Source organism: Acomys russatus, chromosome 22 (assembly GCF_903995435.1).
Source record: "Acomys russatus chromosome 22, mAcoRus1.1, whole genome shotgun sequence".
In the NCBI taxonomy this organism is placed as follows: Eukaryota; Metazoa; Chordata; class Mammalia; order Rodentia; family Muridae; genus Acomys; species Acomys russatus.
This window is the reverse complement of record NC_067158.1, coordinates 11,690,728-11,715,477: the sequence shown is the minus strand read 5'-3', so window position 1 is coordinate 11,715,477 and position 24,750 is coordinate 11,690,728. Positions and strand designations below refer to the sequence as shown.

General features: G+C 45.5%; 1 protein-coding gene across 1 annotated transcript in view; it reads left to right on the top strand.

Annotated features, from left to right (window-relative positions):
* Positions 1–1,497: 1,497 nt before the first annotated feature.
* The window catches only part of Znrf3 (zinc and ring finger 3), a 244,232-nt gene continuing 220,979 nt past the window's right edge, over positions 1,498–24,750 (top strand). Inside the window, 2 exon segments of the mRNA XM_051165019.1 lie at positions 1,498–1,713; positions 1,715–1,789. Coding sequence (XP_051020976.1) covers positions 1,498–1,713; positions 1,715–1,789 — 291 coding nt within the window.

The window sequence follows — 24,750 nt, the reverse complement described above, 5'->3', positions numbered from 1 at the left end:
CATTGGTGGGTGAATTAAGAATCCTTGGAACTGATAGTGCTCCCATCCGCTCTCCCGTGCAGTGTGCACTGGTTAAGCTTGGCTTGGGGAAACGAATGACTCCTTGCTTTGTCAGGTTCCTTCTGTGCAGAAGCTTTGGGTGGCCCAAATACGGTAACACAGTTCTGTGAATTTCTTTTCAATTGTATTTTCTATTCAACACGTTGGCAAAACATTCCTTTTCGGTTTAAACTGTAACCTCCAGGAGTTGATTACTCAAGGAAACTCTCAATGGCTTTTCTTTTTTGTCTTAATATTTTGGGTGTGGTAGCAAGTAGAAGCAGATCACCCTAACCAAATATTTGCAAATATTTAAACAAGGCCATTCAGGTCAGGAAGGGAAGACTGACTGAGGAGGCAGAAATTGAATGTGGCTTTTAAAGGATTTCATTCTCATAGACTTGCTGAGGAAGGAAAAGCCTGTTCCAATAAGGGAAAAGGAATTAAAAGTTTATCTTCTGGGTGACTGGGAACGTCTGGGTTCAGAGCACGTGTGTTTGGTATGTTTGGCAGCCTAGCAGTCTGTGCATTAAGCGTATTGGACTCTTCAGCCCTTCTGCACGTGGTGAGAGACTCAAAATGTTTCAGAATTTCTTTTGAAGGGGGTGTTAAGAGATTATCTCCAGGGCTGCAGAAAGGTGAACTCCATTAGAATCGAGATAACTTCTTCGAGTTCTCTGCCACCTGTCCTCACTCCTTTGGTTGAGGGTAACTGTCTAAGCGACACCCACGCAAGAACTGGATGTGTCCCGGCGGGATGCAAAACGCCGGTGACGGCCAGGGGCCTTTCGCGTTCCATGGAAGTGGTGAAGGCGAGCACCGAGCGCGAGTGGCCAGTAGCGCCAGATGTAGCATCCTTCCAAGGAAAGACCAGGCCTTCCACGCCCCGATGGTGAGGTATCCCGCACTAGAGCAGGGCGCGCCGAGCGGGCGAATCGCCCGGGAACAGGTTGAGGACCTTACGCCTTACTTAACTCCTGCAACTGCCAGGAGAAATGTCCGCCGCGGAGGGCGGAGCACGGATGAGGGGGCGGAGCGAGGAGCAAAGGGCGTGGCCCAGAGGACGACCGGGGAGGAGCAAGGGTGGAGGGGCGTGGCTCAGACTGTGAGTCGGGGCGGGACTCAGTCGGTGGGGCGGTGCGGGCGAGGCCCCGGGGCCCCGCCTCTCGCCGCAGGCGCGCCCGCCCCGCCTACCCGCTCCCCTCAGAGGTGGCCGCGGTGGAGCGCGGGGAGGGAGGGGAGAGCGGGTCACGACGCTGCGGGGGCGGGGATAACCCCTCACGTGGAGCAGATGAAAGGGCCGCGGCGCGACGGCCCGGGGAGCGGAGCGGAGCCTGCGACCCACAAAGCCGCCGCCGCCGCGATGGTGCTGTGAGGCGACCGCCCGCGCTCGGTCCTCCGCCGGCCCGCGACTATGCCCGGCCGCGCCCGCCCTCCGCGCCCTCCCGCCGCAGGACCATGAGGCCACGCTCGGGCGGGCGCCCAGGGGCCCCGGGCCGCCGCCGCCGTCGCCTCCGCCGCGGCCCCCGCGGCCGTCGCCTGCCGCCGCCGCCGCCGCTGCCGCTGCTTCTCGGGTTGCTGCTGGCGGCCGCGGGGCCCGGCGCGGTGCGGGCCAAGGAGACGGCGTTCGTGGAGGTGGTGCTGTTCGAGTCGAGCCCGAGCGGCGACTACACCCACCCACACCACCGGCCTCACGGGCCGCTTCTCGAGGGCCGGGGCCATGCTCAGCGCCGAGGGCGAGATCGTGCAGGTAGCCACCCGGGCCCCGCGCTCCGTCGCCACAAGATGGCTCCGGGGGCTGCGCCCGCCGACCCCGCCGCGGGCTAGGGGGCGGGCGGGCGGGCGGGCGGGGGAGGGAGGCGCGGAGCCTGGCGGCAACCCTCCCGGGCGGGCGGGCGGGCTGGCGGGCGGGACGCGGCCTCCGGGGCACGGCGGCTGGGGCGAGCGCACGTGGGGGCTCGGCCTCCTCCGGTGGGTGCACCGCGCCGGGGTGGGGGTGGGGACGCTGGGCTGGGCATGGGCGCCGGGGCGGCACTCTGGAGTTGGCGGGACGTTTTTCCTCCCTCAGGTGAAAGTCCCGGGAACTACCTGTTGAATGCCAACTTTGCAAAGGCGAGAATTGAAGGGATGGAGCGCAGGCTTTGCTTTCCATCGAGGTTTGCTCTGTTTTCGGGGCGACCAGGTAGCCGGGGTGCACATCTTCAGGTTTCTTTTCGCTGGAATCTACTGCCAGCCTTACCTGGACATTAACCCTCTGGCAGGGCCCTGGACAGGCAGCAGCAGGAAGGGGGAGCAGGCGGAGCTGGCTGCGGAGTGGGAATTGGGGGTGCACTGTAGTGGCGGTGGAAGGCAGCCTTCGCTGTTGCGTGCCTCAGATTACAGGGGATGAGAGAGACCGCAGGCTCGCCCCTGGGTCAAGGACTAATAAAGAAGAGGCCTGCAAACCGGAGCCAGGGTCTCTCACTGACAGGGCCTCCACCTTGCTCTAAATGAAAAAAAAGTCTGCCTTCCAAAGGAAGCTGTCTCGGGAGAGCTCAAAGCTGTCCCCAGTCTTTGAGGAGGGACTCTCAACTCAAGTCTCTGCGGATGGATAGCTGCATAGATTTCCCGCTCCCTTGACCACGATTTTTATCAACTTGTTCTAGGGCCAGCGCACTTAGGGCTGCTAGCAGGCGCACCTCTGGAGGGGTGATTTGATACGGTTGGCTTGGCTTTGAGTCTTTTGGGACTGTAGAGGCCTGTAGTTTGGATCTTCAGTGCTTTGTACTTGGGTGTATTATGAAGAAAAAAGGGACTGTGTGGAATGACTCCATAGCCCCTGTGAGTGTAGACAGAAGGGTGAAGCTGCACCCAGGAGCTTTTGAGTTGCCAGTACTGTGTGACTCCTTAAAGGTGTGTGTCCTCCCACAGCTGGAGGAGGTCCTATGCCTGTGATTTAAAAAAAAAAAAGCATTGTTCTACGGTGCTCTTATTTCCCATCCCATCGATAGAAAGTGAAATTGACCGATTTCTGTGACTACAAATGTTGCTAAATGCTCTGGGGCTCCCCCCCCCCCCCCCCCACCTTATAACGTTAGTGTTACTGTCATTAACACAAGCTTTAGAGGGAATGCTTTGCTGAAGATACCTAAGTATTTCTATTGCATGCTTTAAGAATACTTTTGAGTCTTAAATCTTGCTTCTTGTGACTCCTTGTTTTTCTTTGAGGCTTTCACTGTTCCCTGATGGCTTTAGAAATGTTTGATTTACAGCCTTTGGTGGGGGTGGCAGCTGAGGGGGAGTATGTTTGAACGTGGCACTTCACTTTTTGAAGGAGACTTTTGAAGTTTGAGATTTTTATCTGCAGTGTTTAAACTTGAGCCATTCTCTGTGGTAGTTTGTCTGGCTAGCTATCCATTATGCATAGTGCTGTGCCTTGCAGATATTCGTGGCCTCACCATTTAATACAAAATTAGCAGTTTAAACACACCATTTGTAACTATTTTATCCTGACAAGTAGAGAGATAATGTGTGACTTTGGCAGAAGGACTCTGTTCTCTTGAAAAGTTTTTGAAGTGCTTATCTAACTCTTTTGTAGTCTACTAGGCTACCACCTCCCTTCCAAATTAAGTCAACAATCGCTAAGGGAAAAAAATGACTTAAATGGTATTTAATAAGTTTACCTGTTAAGTAATCACTAATGGTGTCCTTAATTCCCTTATAACTGCACTACTATTGATGGGCTTATCTGAGCTCTCTGAGTAAATGGTTAGTCCTTGGTACACTCTATAGTTTTAATAACTTTGTTGTGGTCGTCAGTGTGTTGAACTCTGTGTCCACAGACAAGCGCGGTGTGGCTTTCAGAACTGTGTGTGTGTACATAGGCTGGCATGCTTTTATTAGTTCTGTGACTGCTGCCAGACTGAAGGGACTGTTGTGGCTCCTGCCTACCAGCCCTGAAGTAAGTTTTATAAGGAAGGTCAGGGTTTTAGGACTGCTGAGCGTGAATACAACTAGAGTATGTGCATTAAGCGTGTAGAAGACACAAAGCCAGTTTTTAATCTCAGATTGATTGTGTTTTCTAAGTACTCACTGAAATTTTGAAAACCACCTTTTGTTTTATCACTTGAAAAACTTCATGATTTGCTCTTTAATGTGTCTTGGTCTTCCATTTTATTTTCTGATAACCAGAGCTAAATAGTAGCTTGTAGCATTGCTTTTGTTATTCCCAGCGTGGCTCTATACAATATTGTTTTTAATTGGGAAGAGGAGAAAAAAGCTGTTTGAAAAGTCCTCTTTAAACATTTTAAGAAATATTTTGTAGTACTGATTTTTCCCCCTATTACTTGCCAATGCGGTGGGGGGCAGGGGGGAGTAGAAAGAGAGCGTGTGTGTATACACAATAGATACCTTATGGTCAGCCCAGGGACTTCTAGTTAGAATACTTGTTCAGTCTTTTGCATTGGTTAGGGTAGGAGGAAGCCTGGATGAGTGTGTTTGTTTAGGAGTGGGGCTAGTAATTCAGACCTTGGTGTATTTTAGCTGTAAATAACTATCCCAAGGTCATTAGTTTAGTCTGTATGAAGACAGGGTTGTTTGTGTCGGTTTTGATTTTTTTTCTTTCTATTTTGGTATTTCCAGTTGTGAAAATTGTGACCAGACTATTTGGGTATGAAATTAGCTGCTTTTATTATCATGCAGCATTATAGCCTGTTTGCATTGAAGCAGGTCAGGCATACATAGAGTTAAGTGCTAGAAGAATTATACTTTAACTGTACTGTTGAAGTATGGACCTTTAAATAGCTTTTAGATGTACTGGTACATATTTCATCTTTAAACCAGTATGTTGATGTTAATGAAATTATTATCTGAAACTTTAAAACTTGGTGTGCAGTCCACATGGTTGGTTAAACTAAGGGGCCTGATTAAACACTGGCTAGTGGTGTGTAAATTGGTTAAACAAACAAGAAAATTTGCATTGCTAGAAATGAAAGACTTTTAAAGTGGAAATGCCTATTTCTCCCATTGAGGTCAAATAGTTATAAACACTGAGAAATTCATTTGTAGAAGGAATTAGAATGACTGGTTCTGTGCAATCTTAAAGTCAGTTACTCTGGCTCCCAGGTTAAATGGTTGATGGACTTCATGAAGAATTGAGGAAGTTCTGTTAGCTGTTAAAGAGTGAAAGGAGAGCTGCGTGATGATTAGATAGGCTGGGTAACTAAAGGTATCACAGGGAATAATTGTAGGAAGCTAATTCCTCTGCCTTGTTTCCCTGTCAGTGTGTTTTTACAGTTCAGCATTTGATCAAGCACTTTCTTTTCATCTCCATTTGAAGTTAACCTAATAGGCCTGCCTCCAAAAATTGACTTGGCCTAATAGAACAATTGCACGCTGACAGCTGACTTGGATTTACACAGAAGGGGCCTGCCGACCATCTTGTCAGATGGTCCTTTATAGGTTAAAAGCAAGCATTTCATTGTTTGGGGGTGGGGTGGGGGGAGGCTGGTAAATTCCTAGGATCTCTTCTCTGTTTTTATACCCTGAGATCTCATGGGAATTACCAGTAGTTCTGACTGACGATAAAGTAAGAGTGTGGAGGAAGCAGCCATGGCTCCATTGCTGCGCCTTTTTGTGAGTGCATGGGACCAAGCACATCACGCTTACTTATTTCATCCTTCCATTCAAAAAGAAATAGATACTAGGCCTGGAGAAATGGCTCAGGGGTTAAGAGCACTGGTTGCTCTTCCAGAGGACTCTGGTTCAAGTCCCAGCACTTACATGACAGCTCACAATTGTCTATAACTCCAGTTCCAGGAAATCTGGTACCCTCACACAGACATACATGCAGGCAAAATACCATATAGTACATGTAAAGTAAATGAATAAATAACTCATTAAAAGAAAGAATTAGATACTACTGTTTATGTTTTACAGAGGGAGAAACTAAGGCCAAGAGAGGCAAGTTTGTTTCTCTAACCTGATAGCTAGCAAATAATAAAGCCTGAACTGAAGCCAAGGCCTGTCCTTGTTAGGATTTTGGCATTTAATTCAAATCTAATTTCTCATAATTTGTATTGGAGTTCTTTCAGGCCTGTGACACCCCTCCCCAAATTATTCATACATTCTTGTGAATGGGTGTGTTCATTTTCCTGATAGCTTCTCAAGAGGAAAAGAGAAGTTCCATCTAGCACTCGTTTGTGACTGGCCCAGCACTAAGGATTTGAATAGAGGGCCCAAAAGATAGCTCAGTGGATAAAGGTGCTTGCTGTCCAGCTTAAGGAGCTAAATTTGAATTTTGAAACACACAAGGTAGAAGAGAACCAACTCCTGAAAGCTGTCTTGTGACTTCTGCCTAGACTCTGTGGCACACGTGCCCTTCCCATAAAGGTTTAAGAAAACAACAACAACAAAAAAGTTGAGTGAGGTAAATAGGTCATTCTGTCTGGTAGGAGTTGGAGGGAAGCCTGCAGCTTTGCAAACCTCCATTGAACATATTTATTTGATAGATATCTATCAAAACCCTGTCCTGTACAGAATAACGTTGCAGTACTGCAGTCTTCTGAGATAGGCTCATACACAGATAAGCAATAATCCTGCCCGGCTGAGTTTTGTTGTTTTTGTTTGTTTGTTTGTTTTCTGCACCGTCATGTTCATAGGCCTCTATATCTCAGCTGAATTCATGCATCTGTGTCCTGCTAGTTCTCTGTCATCCTTGGGAGAGGAACTCAGGAGGTTTTCTGCATTTAGATGAAGTGCAAGAAGAGATGGAAATGAAAGATTTGAGATAGCAAAGGGTTAGACATGTTTCTTTCTACCATTCATCACGAAGTGGAATAGCTGCTGGGGCCGGAAGGCTGCAGAGCAGCTCCTGCCTTCTGGTGGACCCAGATCTCAGGGAGACAAGTCTTCATAGTCGAAAGAACCAAATGTGTAGGCTAAGACATACAGCTCAGTGGTACAGAGCACTTGCCTACCATGAGCAAAGCCCTGGGTTTCATCCCCAGCAGTGGAAGAAAACAAAAGTACCAAATATAATGCTTTAATGCACTAGATTTTTTTTTTCTTTTGAGACAGGGGTTCTCTGTGTAGCCTTGACTGTCCTGGACTCGCTTTGGAGACCAGGCTGGCCTCGAACTCACAGCGATCCACCTGCCTCTGTCTCCCGAGTGCTGGGATTAAAGACGTGCACCATCACTGCCCAGCTTTAATGCAAAGCTAGAAAGGTGGAGTGCCTTGTTTGGGACCTATGGCAAGGGTAGGGACAACCATGATTAACATTTAATTCCTCCAGCTGCCAGGCTTAGAGCCTCTCTGTTCATACTGGTACCACTGGGAATTGTCTCATGGAAAAGCAAGTGCAAAAAATATAGCTTATGATTAAATAAGGAAAGCCAGACATTCTTTAGTTATATATTGAGTGTAAGCGTTGCTTTTCTCCTGGTTAACTTAAAATTTTCTTTTTAGTATTGTTCTCTGGCAAAGTTTTTAAAAGTAGCTATCAGGAAGCCAGGCAGTGATGGTACATGCCTTTAATCTCAGCAGAAACAGGTGGATATCTTGAGTTTGAGGCCAGCCTGGTCAATAGATTGAGTTCCAGGACAGTCAGAACTGCACAGAAAAACGCTGTCTCAAAAAACGAAATAAAACAAAAATGTGGCCACCAGGGACTGGGAAGATGGCTCAGTGGGTAAAGTGCCTCTAGTGTAAGCCTGGGGACCTGAGTTCAGATCCGCAGGACCCAGTGAGAAGCTGTGCAGGGGTACATGCTTGTGCTCTCTGTGCTGGAAAGGTTTGGGGTTGTTGGTCAGCCAGGCGAACTGAATCAACAAGCTCTAGGTTCAGGGAGAGACCCTGTTTCAAAAAATAAGATAGAGGGCAGCTGAGGAGGTACCCAACATTGACCTCTGGTACTCAAACTCACATCTAACATGTGTGCAACGCATACAGGAAGTAGCTACTAACGCAGCCCGGCACTGTGGCTTTGGGCGCACATCTCTTATTCCAAATACTTAGGGGACTAAGGCGGGAAGATCGCAGGAGTCAGTAGTCTCAGGCTAACCTGTACAGCATAGTGAGATATACAAAAGGCAACAAGAACAAGCAAGCCAGGTGCTGTGCTGCACCTGGGAGACAGGCAGGCAGAACTCTGTGAGTTCAAAGCCAGTCTGGTCTTCAAAGCAAGTCCAGGACAGCCAAGGCTACACAGAGAAACCCTGTCTTGGTGTGTGTGTGTGTGTGTGTGTGTGTGTGTGTGTGTGTGTGTGTGTGTGTGTGTGTGTGTGTGTGTGTGTGTGTGTGTAGGACAGCAAAACCCAAGCCAAACAAAATGTGTGCCATGTAAGTGCTTTGTTTTGATTTTAAAAGACATAATTGATGGCAGTTTTTACATTAGGAAGTCAGTAGCAAAGTGGTAAAGTCACCCGTGACAGTCACTGAGGAGGTCGGTAGCAGATCAGATTCAAACCCATCTTACTGCTGCTGAGACGTATTTTGTTTTCCTGAGGCTGCCTCACATGGCACTGTTTTGTGATAAGGTTGTATGGATTGATGTTGGAATTCAGATTTGGGTTTAAACTTAGAACCATTGGCTGAGAAATGTGTTTGTAATTTCAACTGAGAAAACCCCTTAGCAATCAGATAAATGTTTCTTTCTTGTCACTTTCCCCAGCTCCCACAATCAAAGAAAGCTCATTCCAACTTGTTTTTTCCTAGAGCCAGGATGCCAAGTTATGAAGACAGTGACTGAAGTATCTAGCTGTCTCTTGATGGCACTTACGCTGCTGTGGTCTGCTGGCAGGGCTGGAGTGGCTTGCTTTGCAGCCTGGCCTGTAGAAGGACGTCTGATGGGAGACACTCCTCCTTTCTGTGACTGACTTTTCAGAGCCATTCAGGAGTCAGAACCACTTTCTTCAGGGAGAGTATGTGCCATGTACATTGCCTGTTGATTAAAAGACTGCAAGAACCCGAGGCTGTGGACTGTCCCTGCTTTTTTTATTGGCAGAATTAAGCAGTGCCCTGTATTCACCAGACCCTGGACAGGGCCTATAGGGTACTGCGGGGTCTCTGGGAGAGTTTGGTTCTGGTGCTGAGTTTGGGCTAGGCAAGCCGTTGTATGGTACAGCATGGTATGTGGGATTTGAGCAATCTGGCCCTTTCCAACTAATTTTTACCTATCTTTGAGATTAATGCTGATAAACCTTTTGTGGAGAAGTGCCTTTGTACCCGTCTGACAGAAAGGTAGGAGGCAAAGAGTGGAGGCTCTTTGTTCTGTTTGTAGGCTGAACTAGATGTCTTAAAATCTTGCTTTTAGCAGCTCTGTTGACTTAACGATAGTGTGAAAAGAATAAGGTCAGCAGGCCCGTTGTGGTTCAAAGGAGAGCCTTTTATATTTATTACTCTTTTTTTTTGGTTTTTCGAGACAGGGTTTCTCTGTGTAGCCTTGGCCACCCTGGACTCACTTTGTAGACCAGGCTGGCCTCAAACTCACAGCGATCCGCCTGCCTCTGCCTCCCGAGTGCTGGGATTAAAGGCATGCACCACCACGCCCGGCATATTTATTACTCTTAAGACGTGTTGTAAGAGTTGATATTAATTCCCTTCTCTGTTCAGCATCCAGGGTGATATGGTTGTTTAGAAACTGAATATGTGAGTTGACTGGGTGGAAGTAAACTTTGATGGCATTAGAAGTCTGATGAGAAAATGTTGGAATGGTAACTTCTGGCCTCCTGAGGGCTGTTGCATTTTGAAACTGTAAGAGTAAGGATGGCTAGATTTTCAGTACATGTAAAGATCCCATCTGATCCCATAAGGGCTGATTGAAACACAGATTTTATGAGGCTGGGGGGGATGACTTAGTTGGTAAAGTGTTTGCCATGCAAGCACAAGGATCTGAGTTTGGATGCACGGCACCCACGTAAAAAGCTGGGTGCAATAGTTGTTTGTGTCTGTAATCCCAGTGCTGGCAAGGAGAGACAGGCAGATTCCTGGAGTTCACAGGCCAGCCTAGCTGAGTAGATGAAACCTTGTCTCCGAGAAAATGGAGAGTAACTGGGGAAGACACTATCCCAATGTTGACATCTGGCTTCCATATACTTGCACAAATTTAAGAACATGTACAAGTATCTATCACACACACAAAATAAAATTTTATTATAAAATACTTGAGAAATACAGAAAATTATGAAAAAGAAAAGCTTATGTATGTATTGGTTTCCCTATGAACTAATTGAGATTTTAAGGAAAATTGGAAAAGCATAGTGGTGATAGGCTTTTGTCTACTTTGAATATTTAATTGTTATTAAATATTCTGAAACAAGACAGGCGTGGTGGAGGCAGAGGCTGGTGGATCACTGTGAGTTCGAGGCCAGCCTGGTCTACAAAGAAAGTCTAGGACAGCCAAGGCTACACAGGGAAACCCTGTCTCGAAAAACAAAGCAACAACAAAAAATTCTGAAACATTTTCAGAGACCATGTCACAAATTACTGTTTTCTGTTATAAGTCATACTATCAGGGAGATCCTTAAGAGGTTCTTGCAGACATGTTCAGATTGCTCTGTAGAAGGCTTGTTTTAGTTTATACCTTACCAGTCAACATGTGTGGAGAACAGGAACCTTGTGGTACATATATGTTTCTTTAAAAGTAGTATAAATAAACCAGAACTTGGTAAGGAGGAAATCTGAATGTTCCTGTCGTTTAGTAAATAGCAAATGTGGCTCTTTTCCCTGTCGGCATTCTGAGAGTTAGCTGGTTCTGCATGAAGTCTGTGCTGTTGGTAGCCTCTGAGTGCTTCCCTCGCGGGTGTCTGTGAGCTTGATTCTGGAGCTGCAGGTCGCGCTCCTCTTGGGCAGGGGCAAGGTGTCTGTGCACTCCAAGTTGGCTGAGCTTGGAGGTTTGGAGACTACAGGATGCGGGAGCTTGGTGCTCAGTGGGTGCTGTTGGCTTGGGTGTTTTCTTCTAGGCCTGTTTATCATTGAGTAGCTCTCTGCTTATGAGCAGTGTGGGTTCAGTGAAGGCCAAAGGAATCTGACCTTGAATTCTAAGAGACACTTGGAATTGTCAGTTATTGGTAAGCAGATAGAGTCAAGCATCAGCCAGTCAGGGGTGTGTTTGTAAAGCAGATCTGTGGGCTGAAGCAACTTCTAGAAAAGTGGTTCCCCTTAAATGTCTAGAAATTGTACTAGCTCTTAGTGAGAACTGGCAACACCAGGTCATAGTCCCATAGTAGAAGACCAGCTCTTCTCTGAGTGGGTCGGAACCATCCAGTTCATAAGTCCCTATGAGTTGTCCAGCCTGTGATGGACTTCGTAAGCCCTTCTATCTCTGGAAGTTCTGAAGTTAAATTCTAAAGGTGTGTGTTACATTTCCATCACTGGACCCCAGGAACCCCATACTGTGTTCTTGGAGAAAGCCTCACTGGCCCTAATGTGACCAGAAGTATTCCTTTTCCCCGCAAAACCACTACCTACACCCCATAGCCAAGGCTGGCCTCAAACTCCTGATCCTCCCATCCCTAGTGCTGGTGCTACAGATGTCCTACCTTGAACTCAGAACATCCACCTGCCTCTGCCTCCCAAGTGCTGGGATTAAAGGCTAGTGCCACCAGGCCCGGCTGGAGTGAGTGCATGTGCATGGCCCCTCTCCTTCTCTCTCTCTCTTTCTCTTTTGGGACAGTCTTACTGTAAGTCAGGCTGGTCTCTAACTGGGACTTGCTATGTAGCAGAGGAGGACTTCAAATTCCTGACCTAGCTTTTTCCTCCCAACTATGGGGATTATAGGCATACCCACTATTTGTTTTGGATTATCTTTTTCCCCTCTACCTTTCCTTTCTTCCCTCCCACTTTTCTATCCTTATAGGACTGGGCATTTAACTGAGGACCTTAGCTCTACCATTAAGCTAAATTCTCAACCCATTATTGGAGTTCTGTGAGACTGAAATCTTGGAGCCATTTGGCCTGTTTGTAGGGATCTTCTTCCCCCATCCTCTGCTTAAAAAATAAGTAAATAAATAAAAGGCCTGCATGTATGTGGGCGCCTGGTGTCTTCTGAGTTTCAGAAGAGGGTATTAGGTCCCTTGGGACTGGTGCAGATGGCTACCAGCCACCGAGTGAGTTCTAGGAAATGAACCCTCTGTAAGAGCTGCCAGTGCTCCTAACTGCTCAGCCAGCGCTCCAGCCTTGTTTTTATTTTTATTTTTTTGAGTTTATGTCTTACTCTATAATCCACGCTGCCTTGGGATTTACAGTGTAGCTCAGGCTCACCTTAAACTCATAGCAGTCCTCCTGCTTCAGTCTCCCAAGTTCTGGGATCATAGACACGAGTCACCATGTTCAGGTTCTCCTTCCTCCCTCCCTCCCTTCCTTTTTTTCAGACAGAGTTTCTCTGTATAGCCTTGCCTATCCTGGATTTGTAGGCCAGGCTGGTCTTGAACTCACAGAGATCACCCTGCCTCTGCTTCCCTAGTGCTGGGTGGGATTAAAGGAGTGTGCCACCATACCCGGCCTAGTTTTGCTTTCTTTTAGTTACAAGAGATACACTAAAGTTGCCTTGTACATGTTATGACCCATTTCTCCTTTAGCATAAGGGAACTGTGAATAAAGGTTCAAGAGAGGTTGGGCTTAGGGCTCCCTTACAGTGTTCTTTCTTTCTTAGAACAGGGTTCTACTTTGGCTCAGTTCCAGGAAATCTCTAATGAGCCGGTAGCTTTAGGGTCCCTAGTGCACTTTGACTTGCATTGTCTTTATTCTTCTCTTCTGGGAGTGAATTCTGCTCAAGAAGTCATTCTACCATTTAAGGGGGTCTTGGTAGCCAGAGCTTGTCTATACTTGACACAAAATACTTTTCTTTGTACCTAATGTGCATTTTTCTTTAAGTGCACTTGACATTGTGTATTTTATCAGTTTTATGGACCGCCCACCCCCCAAGACTATCACTGGGTACCCAGAAACTTGACCTCTTTTTAAAAGTACCTCAGTCTTGGAGTAGATGGTGAGCAGACAGGCTAGGGGCATGTAAAGAATGTTGCAGGCTTGATTAGCAAAACTTTCAAAGTGTAAATCAAGTTAGTTTGGGATTAAGTCACTGCAAAAGGTGTCCTCAGGATGATGTTTGGCTTCCCCTGCCTCCTGTTGACCTTACTACTTCTTTTAAACTTCAAACACACAGTGATCCACCTGCCTCTGCCTCCCAACTGCTGGGATTATAGGCATGCGCCGCCACGCCCGGCTTAAAGATATATTTTTAGGGGGCTGGAGAGATGGCCCTGCGGTTAAAAGCACTGGTTGCTCATCGCGAGGTCCTGAGTTCAATTCCCAGCAACCACATGGTGGCTCTCAACCATCTATAATGAAATCTGATGCCTTCTTCTGGCATGTGGTCGTACATGCAAATAGAGTGCATATGTACACAAATAAATCTTTAAAAAAAGATATATTTTTATTATTTTGAATGATGTGTTCTTGTTGGTGAGTGCATGTGTGCATATGCCTTTGGAGGCTGGAGCTGTCAAATCCCCCGGAGCTAATGAGCTGCCTGAGGTGCCTGCTAGGAACCCTCTGCAAGACTAGTGCATCTCTTAACTGCTGAACCATCTTTCCAGTTCTGGCCTTATGTTTTGCCTTATAATGTCTAAGTCTCCTCTTACTCCCTTCCCTTCCCTTTCCTACCACATTTATCTTACCGCTGTAACTTCTGATCACATCAGCCCTTGGTCAGAAATCCTTGATTGCTGTTGTAGGAAGGATGGGTCCTGGGCTTGCTTTCACCTGTGCTGTCCTGCCCATTGCCTTCCTGCTGAAAACATCTGTGTGTCAGCATTCCTGCCCCTTCGATTTTCTTTTTTTAAACCCTCTCCTAGCTCCCAGATGAAACCAAAATTTCTAGTCCTTCCCATTGAGTGCCTTCTAGCTCCACTGGCATGGCCTTTGAGCCAGAACATTCCATCCCTTTGTGCTTTGCATGCACAACTTTAAGATAATTACTGAACTGAAACGCTTCTAGATGTAGTACTTTGGGATAGTATGGAAAGGGGAATGTTAGTGTAGGAAAAGACAGCCTGTGACAGAGAACTGTCCATGACTGTAGAAACTATTCATAAGCAGTTTTTAGACATGGGTGTGTCCTAGGCTATTCCAAATAGTTGGGGTAGACCAGACTCTTAAAATAATTTCACCTTACTGGGCATGGTAACATTTTCCTGTGATCCTAGCATGAAGGACGTTGCAGGAGAAGGCTCATGAGTTAAGGCTAGCTATGTCAAAACCAGTCAACCAACAAACAAAAACCAATCATCATCCAAATAAAACCTCCACTTTGCTTGTGCTGTCTTTGACACCCTCTATCTCCTCCCAGCCTAGAATGTGACTGCCTTGGGCATGTGTTGTTTGAGAAGCAAGCATCTCAGCCTGACTCTAGACTTTAAGGATGTATTTATTTAAATTAGTATGATATTTTAGTGTTATTTACTCACTAAGCTTAAAAACAACAACAAAACCTATTACTTTGGGGAAACTGCTCCTGAGTGACCTGCCATTAGCAGCTATATGTGAGTCCTTATATGTATGCTGTATGCTCCTTCAAACATTTTTACCCCTTTGGAAGCTGTCATAGGCCTTAGTCAAAGGATGGCAGGCCAAGCATGGTGGTACACGCCTTTAATCTCAGCACTCAGGAGGTGAGTCAGGCTGATCTCTGTTAGTGCTAAGCTAGGTTGGTCTACAGAGCGAGTCCAGGACATCAAGGGCTGTTATATAGAGAAACTTTGTTGAGGGATAGTGCGGTAGGCAAAAAACAAAAATCAAAAAAACAAAAAAACCCAAAGGATGACAGTAGTGTTTCCAAGGAGGCCTGTTAACTATGTATTAGACTTCGATTTCAATTTAATTGTTTTCACTCTGTGAGGCCTCTGTAATATTCTGAAAATTATGAAGTTATTGCTTAATTGTTCTTGTTGGCATGCTAAGGTCTTCTTTTCTGTTTCTCTTGCTGTTTTGTATGGGATAGTGTGGGTCACAGGAACATCAGTATTTTCAGGACTACTTCAGAAGCAATCTAGTGTGCTGTATTTTAGTTGTGTTAAAGGGTTTTTATAGCTGCTTTTCTGTGGCATGTCTTCTCCAGATATGTTCCAGTGCCCATCAGTAAATGCTATCTTTGTTCTAGTTAGTAAATAAACAGATAATACATAGTTTTGAAGTTTTGGTGTTACTAGATTTTAATGCCTAGGGCACATATGTACTGGTTAGTGGTGTTGAATGTGCAGTGCGGGTGATTTCAGGTTGCAGAGGCAGTGGTAGCTTTTGTATTTCCTGATCCTTAGGGTTAATTTTGCAGTCTCAACATTGCATCACCGTAGGTTCTCACATTAAGTGAATATTTATGTTGAGCTGTATTCTATACAAATGTGGGGCTTTTTTTTTTTTTTTTTAAAGCTTGATTATAGCTTGCTATATACTGTGGCCAGGAGTGCCCTACAGACAACAGAGTTGGCACACGTCTCAGCATGCCAAGCCCCAGCGGATGTGGTTAGAGACCATGGTGACTGGCCTTGGTTGCCATGCCAACTTACTTTTTGGAAAGGGAGACTCTAAAACAGTTCATGGTGTGGAGGCAGAATAGTTTTGAATATTTCAAGTCAAGTGATTCCCTTCATAGAGATTCAGAAAGCTCTAGAGCTCAATTCGGGCTGTGTGTGTGTGTGTGTGTGTGTGTGTGTGTGTGTGTGTGTGTGTGTGTGTGTTTTGCCTGCATGTATATCTATGTGCCATGTGCATGCCTGTTGCCCTTGGGGGTCAGAAGAGGATGTCAGATCTGCCGGAGCTGGAGTTTCAGATGGTTGTGATCTACCGTGTAGGTGCTGGGAATTGAACACAGGCCTTCTGGAAGAACAGCCAGTGCTCTGAAAGCCCTGGAATTCTTTTTTGCACACTTGACAGCATTAAATTAATCTTCTTTTGCAAGCTTGTTTTAATTGTCCTTTTACAAATCTGGGAATGATAAAATTGACTTTCTGATTAATGTGTGTCTTATTTGTTGGGGTAAATGTGGAATCTCCTATAGTTAATATTATGAATCCTCTCTTCTCACCCCCTACAATATCCTTGTCCTCTGGTACCACTAACCTAGTTATCAGTGTGTGCGAAAAGAGAGGATAGAACAGGAAAAAGGGTGGACGGGCTCCTTATTTTTATTTCTTCCTTTACCTCCTGCACCAGAGGCTTTCCTGTTTCTCTTTTCTTGTGTATCAGTAACCACCATGGCTGTAGTTGCAATGCTTTTTGAGTTAAGGTCTCTGTGGCTTGACCTTTGTGGCCTGGAATTCATTATGCAACCAAGGCTGGCCTTGCATGTCGATCCTCCTGCCTCACCCTGCCTAGTAGCTGGGATTATAGGCATCTCCTACCAGACCTGGCTATATATACATGGGTTCTTAGCTGTTGGCAGAGAAAGCTAGGATTTGGGATAAACTGCAATGCAGATGGTGTCCTTCATGGCCCTTAATGTCAGAGGGGGAATTGATCAGGCCTAGGAAGCCAGATAGAATCCAAGAGTGCAGGTAGGGAATAGGTAGCACTTGCTACAAGAGGGCTGACAGTCACTGGAGGCTACACCCTGTCCAGGTTCAACAGCTCAGGCAGTTTGGTGTATGGAGGCTTTTGTCCTTAAGTCTCATCACCACTTGGATTGTCAACACATAATCTTTGCTTGCTGTAACAGAATCTACTGATACTCCATTAGAACGAAAACACCTTGCCCAAAGGGCCTCTGTGCAGATTATAAGAAGCTAGCTATTTTGGGTTTAGGATAAGGACAGATGTGCAAAACATCCCTCAGAGTTGTGCAGTGCTCAGGCTGGGCATACCTCTCCTGTGGCTGATGTTGCACTTGCCTATGAGTGGTCACTTCTGCAACACTTCTTTGCAGTCTGCTTTGCTGCTTCTGATTTCTGAGGCTCCTTCCTAGAAAACCAGGGAACTGTGTATATAAAGTGAGGAAGGAGGTAACAAGGGGGTGTCAGAGATTTAGTATGTAGAGTCTTGGCATCTGCTTTGGCTACTTCTTGAAGTATGTTGTGCCAAATTTTCAAATATGAGTTGACTAATGAGTGGGATCATTAGAATTTGGGAACATATTTTATGTTATTTCAGGTTTTTGAGACAGGGTCTTACTATGTAGCTCTAGCTGTCCTGGAACTCAGAGACCCACCTGTCTCTGTTTCCAAAGTGCTGGGATTGAAGGTGTGCACTGTCAAACCAGTCTGAAATACTTTGTTTGTCTTGTTTTTCAAGGCAGGGGTTCTCTATGTTATAGCCCTGGCAGTCCTGGAACTCATTCTGTAGACCAGACTGGCCTCACCTGCCTCTGTCTCCTGAGTGCTGGGATTTAAGACATGCACCACCATGGCTGGTGAAAATACATAGTCTTAATCATTTAATTGTAAGTTAATTTTTGCACTATAATCTGATTTGTATGTAAAGCCTTTTAGTTCTTGGTAACTATGACAGTTAGCTAGCTGTATCTGAAGACTTGGAAGGATGCCTACATCATTAGTACTAGTAGCTGTTGGATCAGTGTTTGCCAGGTTCCTCATAATGTATTGTGAGCGAGCTCTGTAGAGTTCTGCAGTTCTGTGTTTCCTTCCATAAAGGGAAAGACTGCTCTATGTCTTCTCTGGAGGCCAGACGGCCTGGGTCTACATTCTTTGTTTGGTTTGGTTTGGTTTTTTGGTTTTCTAAGACAGTTTCTCTGTGTAGCCTTGACTGTCCCAGACTCACTTTGTAGACCAGGCCGACCTCAAACTCACAGTGATCCACCTGCCTCTGCCTCCCGAGTGCTGGGATTAAAGGCGTGCGCCACCACTGGCGCATGGGGCCAAAGAGGCAATTCTATCCAGTTCTAGGTTGGTGAACCAGCGAGTTTAGCTACTTACTGAGCACGAGTAAAGAGTTATTTTCAAGAACATGAGCAATTTAACAGGTATCTACACCACCAAGGAAGAGTGTTTCTGTTTGCTTACTGCTTTGGTTTGGTTTGTGTGCGTGTTAGTTATTAAAATACCTGTATATCCTTGAGAAGGGATGAGCCCACAGCCTCTGTCCCTTAAGAGCCTTCCAAGCCTCATGGCACTTCCTAATGGGGGGTTGCTGGTGGGCCCAACCTTGTGAAGAACTCATGTGATAATCACAGCTGCTTTGATAACAAGCTGGTCAGAGCAGAGTCCTGCAGCATGTAGAAGGTGGGCTTTGCTTCTCTGGATCTCCATTTCTTCATCTTTCAGAGCACTGGGAAAGCTGTGGTATATTGAGGACACTCTGTGGGCCTAATTATGTGGCAGGCACAAATGACTTCAACACTTGGTTTAATCCAGCATGAAATTTGCCAAAGCAAACACTTTATTAATCTTAACCCCCCAAATTAGACATACTAGCTTTTTCTAAAAATGGGAATGATTGGAGTACATTGTGGGCTTTTAAAATCTACCTTTCTCCTCTGCCCTCCACTCTCACCCTCAAAGGCGGCAGTGCATTCCTCTCCTTGAATGGAGAAGGTGACTTTCATCACTGCCCACCTCTCACGTTCTTGAAACTAGGTGATGGAAAGATACCCTGTGGGTGTGCGTAGTTTTAAGACAGGGTCTCTTGTAGCTCAGGCTGGCTTTGGACTTCTGTGTACCTGAAGATGATCTTAAACTATTGGTCCATTTGCCTCCACTCCCAGGTGCTTGGATTAGAGGTATGCTTCACTGTACTTCACTCATTCTTTTAAGGCCAGATAAAGGATTTGCTGTTAGAATGGCACTTTACTGACAGGAAACTTGTCTTATTTTCTTGGGATTCTGGTTGAGGCTATATGCAAGGAAAACTGTTGCATTACTTCTGTTAGTGACCTTGAGTGTGTCTGGGAGGATCAGCTATAATTTTGTGTGTAGTTTGTCTAAGTGAACAATTAATGTCAACAGGGCTTCCTATCTGACTGACACCCTAAATCTGTCCACAGTCTGTGGGGTTAAGGGAAACTCACAGGGTACTTACCCAATTAAAGTTTGCTTTTATCTATACTAGAAAAGTACTGCCTCTAAACAAGCACGCAGAAAACAGTTCTTGATTGCCCATCCTGTAGCTTCCCAGATAGCTTCTACCTGCTTTCTCTGAGCTGACTGGTTGGGAGTTATGAAGTCCTAAGGTGCCATTTTAATACTTTCTTTATGGTGCAGGTTTCGAGAGCAATTTAACTAGATTCTGGAGGGAGCTTACTTTACAGCATTCTTAAGCGCTCTGACAATCTTGAAAGAGTTAAACTCTAATTAGCTCATTCCTAAGGTATTTAATGCCCTTATTAAAACTCAACTGCTTGTTCACTTTTTTCTTTAGTGAATCAGATTTCTCGAGGAGCTGAGCCCTTGCTCCTCAGATCACAGGCTCACATGTTGAAGCTGGCAGTGCTAGAGGCTAGTTCCTATCTGTGTGACAGCATTTTTAATTTAACAGGACCGCCTTTGATGTTCCAAAATATTTATAGGCAGCTTTAGATCATTTCAGTATGTGCTTTCTTTTTCTCTTCTGTCTCACTCTTTTTTAAAAACTGGAGCAAAAGTTCTTCCTCATGCAACAGCTTTCTTTTTATCCTGCTGGTTTATTTTTCCTTGCTTTGCAGCCTTGATGAAGACTCTGGATGCATTCATACGCAGGAGGCCAATTCTTCTTGCCTTTTCAGAAATGAGCATCTTTCATGCTGCCCACTGTACCATACTGCCCACTGTACCATACTGCCCACTGTACCATACTGCCCACTGTACCATACTGCCCACTTGAGATTGCTTGAAGCACTCTGTTCGTTCCTTGACTCTCTTCTGTTTGTCCATTGACCTTCTAAATTCAGAGTTCCTTTCGGATTTGTCTTGGGAATATGTTTTCTGGCACACTGAAAGGTGTGGTGCCTTGTGCAGTGCGTGTGAGAGATGACCAGTGGCCAAGTCTTGCTCTGCCTGCCTGCATTGTCTGGACCTCCAGAAGTTGTGACTTGTAATGGACCCTTGGAGATAATGGTCTCTTGATTGTAGGTTTGCTTCATGTGGCTGTACTAGACTTGTTATCTAAAATACTAGGGCATCAAAGACTTAAGTCTCAGAAATGAGATAAACAAGGATATAATGTAGAGACTTGTTGAGCCACTAAGAAAAAGAAAGAAACTTTGTACCAATGAAAACATGTGGCAGAGAGGACAGCGGCTTGTCAGCATAGGCTCAGGTAAACATTATGCTTGTGAAACAATCCAAGTTTTTGAACTCTTGGCTCCCAGTTACTTACCTGGCTGGGACAGGCAGAAACCGGGACTTCATGACTTCCTTCAGCGCTGCTGGCTCTATCTGCGACTACATGGTAGCTTTGTGGAGCTGAAGGTCAAATAGGTGGTTGATGAAATGTATGAATGATATTTATCTATCCTGGGTTTTTGAGACAGGGTTTCTTTTGTGTAGCCCTTGCAGTCCTGGAACTCACTCTGTCGACCAGGCTGGCCTTGAACTCACAGAGATCCATCTACCTTGCCTCTGCTTTCCCAAGGCGTGTGCCACCACTGCCCAGGAATGAATGAATGAATGAATACTCTGTTAGACACTGTCCTTGGGCTTTTTCCTCCACCTCTTCCTCTCCCTACTTCTTTTTTAGTTTTTTTGAGACAAGGTTTCTATCTGTAGCCTTGGCTGTGCTAAACTCACAGTGATCTACCTGCCTCTGCCTCCCTGAGTGCTGGGATCACAGGTGTGTACTGTCATGCCTCAATGCCCTTGGCTTTTACACATTGTCTCCAGATCCTCAGGAGGATTCTGAATGAATGATGAGGTTTCCTCCCTGTGTTTTTGGATGAGGACACCAAAGGGCAAATTTAGTACAGCCTGTGTCTCCAGCTAGAACTCAGGGTTGTGTCTGTAGCCTTACTGCATGATAGTTCTAGGTAGGTGTATACCGTGGTGGTCTGCTAGGCTCTTGCAGGTTTTAAAAGAAAAGAAAAGAGATTGGGGTGGGGTGGGGGGGACTCAACTAGGTGGTGGTAACACACCTTTATTCCCGGCCCTCGGGAAGCAGAGGATCTTTGTGGTCTACAGAACAAGTTCTAGGACAGCTAAGACTACACAGAGAAACCCTGTCTCAATCCCCTCCACCCAATAAATGAAGAAAAGAAAAGAATCCTCAAAGCCAAAAATTTTCTGTGTGTTATGTTCTGAGAGTTCAGACCATGTAAGAGTCACAATGGTCCAGATAAGTGTTTGTCGGGCTTTGAGCTTGGCCAGGTCTTCCAACCTCTGTGAACTATTTTCCAATCTGTGGCATGGGCCGTTTAGCTTCTACCTCTAAAGAGCTATAAAGCTTACATGAAATAATACATTGGTGACTCAGTGCTACCACATTGTCATTGTTTGAAGGAGTTCATAGTCCTGTGGGAGGACAGGTAAATCAGTCATTAGAAGACACCATGGCAGCTAAAGCTGGGAGATCTGTCATTTACAACAGGAACCCAGGACAGCCACTGATATGGAGCTTTACAATCTCTTGAAGCCAGATGATGCTAGGTGGGACCATTGGATGTCCCCCCAACCTCCTCTCCATTTCCCTCTTAGGAGAATTTGAACTGAAATGTTAATTGTTACATGAAGAAAGATTTCCTGAAGTGAAATAAAACACCAAGGTGCCAAATAGCACAGGCACACTTTAGTTAATAGTTTATCTTGTATGGCCCAGTGCTATCCTTCAACTATTTAATCTTATCTAATTTCCCTTAAATTTTCTAGTCTCTTCTGTATAAGAACCTTACAGTACTTGAGAGTGTACTCGAAACTTGCCAAAGGAGCAGGTGGTGACAGTTTGGTTCCCTACCGTGCCCAGATGGTGTCTGCTTTCTCATGGTCTGGTTCCATGGGGATTTGTTGATAAGATTTTGCTTTGATTTGGTTTTCCCACCAGCACCATGTAGCTGTTTTCCTCTGCAGGGATCCATGGTTTCAGTCATTGACAATGCTGAAACATAGGCCCTGTGCTATACTCCCTTGACTCTTTGGCTCACCGTGAGGGATGGCTGAATGATAGATTGGACCAATGTCAGCATAGTTTCACTTGTTGAGTTGATTGATAACTTAGTTAATCTAGACCAGAAGACACATGAAAATCAGTTGCTATTATTTCTGCAAGCGACTCCCTAAAATAGACTTAAGGTCATTTCTATGTCTTTCCTGTCCAGTTGGAAAGCTAGAAAACAACTCTGAAATAGTATTGCCTACTGTGCAAATCTGTCAGAGGGGATAATGTGGCTATCACTAACTAGCTACATTTGAGTAAAATGAAGACCAAGAGGGTTAATGTAGAACCACGGAGGCCCATATGTGGTGATGTGTTTCTTTCTCCCCCTGCCCCTCTTTTTTTTTTTTTTTTTTTTTGAGACAGGGTTTCTCTGTGTATAGCCTTGGCTGTTCTGGACTCACTTTGTAGACCAGGCTGGCCTTGAACTCACAGAGATCTACCTGCCTCTGACTCCCAAGTGCTGGGATTAAAGGCATGTGCCACCGTGCTTGGCTCTCTCTCTTTTAAAAAAAATTTATTTATTTATTTTATATATATAGTGTTCTGTCTGCATGTATGTCTGTACTTCAGAAGAAGGACCAGATCTCATACAAATGGTTGTGAGCCACTATATGGTTGCTGGGAATTGAACTCAGGACCTCTGGGAAAGCAGTCAGAGCTCTTAACCTCTGAGCTGTCTCTCCATCCCTTTGTTTTTTAAAAATTTTTGTTTTGTTTCCGAGACAGGGTTTCTCTGTGTATCTCTGGCTGTCCTGGAACTCACTGTATAGACCAGGCTGGCCTTGAACTCAAAGCTCTGCCTTCCTCTGCCTCACTGAGTGCTGGGATTGAAGGCGTGCGCTACCATGCCCAGCTACATTTCTTTCTTTTTGTGGTTGAAAGCTATCCAGAGTGTTACTTATGGTCTGCCTTGTAGTGTATTACTTGGATACAAAGATGGGGTGTTTCAAGGTATTTCTGGCCTGACTATTCTAAGCCCCAGCTTTAATGACTTTTTCTTAGAGAAGGTTCATAGATATAGAGCTTGTTTTCTGAATAGTGCATATGGAATCATGATTGGCCTCTTCTTCTTCTTGGGTTATCTGCTTCCTCTTGGGTTTATTGCCCATTGGAAAAAATGGAATATGAATCTTAGGTGATGACGGCAGTGTTACTTTACTTACACAGGCTGATTGCCCCATGCCTGAGGCCAAGGGTGTGTATAGAAATCAGAAAATGGTCCTGGGCTATGCCGCATTTAATTGGATTTGCTTCTCCTACTCCACTTTCTTTGTTGAGACCTGGCTGGGTTGACACTTAGTAGGGGCTTATTTTTGCTGTGGAGATGAGTCATCTGGTGTGGATATGCTTAGGGCAAAGGCAGGAGAAAGGAAAGACATGGGAGGCTTGGCCAGAATCATTGATAGTGAAATGACACCTGAGGGGAACCAGCTCTCCTCTCCTGATCCGTAGTCCTTTCTCTGTGGACTGGGGGCATGTGGCCTCAAGTCAGAATCCTGCCGGGAGCAGGGCATCTGTAGCTGAAGTCCAGCGAGATGGGAGAGAGCACCTAACTAGGGAGGGAGGGAGGAGGGTGAATAGCTGAATACAGCCAGGCAGAGGCCTTTAGCTTCTGTCTTAGAGACCAGTGAGCCCCTCAGGCAGAGACCGATGGCATCAATGGTGAGTGCTAGGGTTTCGATGGCATGACCTCTCTCCTTCACTATGTTTTACAGCACAGTGTGCAGGGCTGTTCCAGCAGTTGTTAATCCTATGAAGAAAATAGTCTGGAATGTCAGGGAGTCCCGTTCTTGTGACAACCTTGAATTTACTTTATTAAAGATGAATATGCTGGCTTTGGCTTTTAGTGTTATTAGTAACAAATTGCTCTTTACTTGTACACTTAGCCATTCATGACACCTTGGGAGAAAATTGCTGTGGTGGCATTTGACCTTGCTTCAACTTCTCTTCTGAGGTTTTAAAAAAATAGACCAGGAGCGTGTGGAGACTTCTGAGAGCAGTTCATCAGGTGCGTTTTAAGGTCTGCCCCTCACCCTTAAGTCTGGGGCTGTCAGTGGACAGGCTTGGGTTTTAGCAGAGAGCTTGTAAACATGTCTTATATCCAGCCTTAGGATTAATAGTAGAGCGATAGGTTAGTTTGAACATGGTTTTTTTGGTTATTGATGGGCCTTATTGTGGCTTGTCCAGACTGAATGAGGATTTTTTTTTTTTAAATCCAGCCAGCCAGCCAAATGAGCCTCACTGGGATAAACTCTGTTTGTTTACAAATTATGTAAGAGAAGGGCCCGCCATTAAATTCTTCCGAGCCAGAATTCCTACCCCTCTTCAAAGTTGTAATCAAACTAAACAAACACTTTCCTGCAGGAGAAACAGGAGCAGATGCTCCTGGGAGGCCTTCAGCAACTGGAATGTTTAAAGTAGAAACACGTAACTAAGGTGGAGCTGTTCCAGAAACAGTGCTTGTTCTAGCCAGCACTAAAGCACGTGTCAGCTTTTTTTATTTAGGGCAAGAGGTGCAGAATGAACCAGGCCAATGCAGGCAGAGTTTTCTTCAGAATGTTTAACTGGGTTTTCTTACCCTGCTTCTCACAGTGTCAGTTCCACCAGATCTTAGTTTCCCTTTGCCTCCTCCTTTTCTTTTTCCCTTAAAAAAAAAAAAAA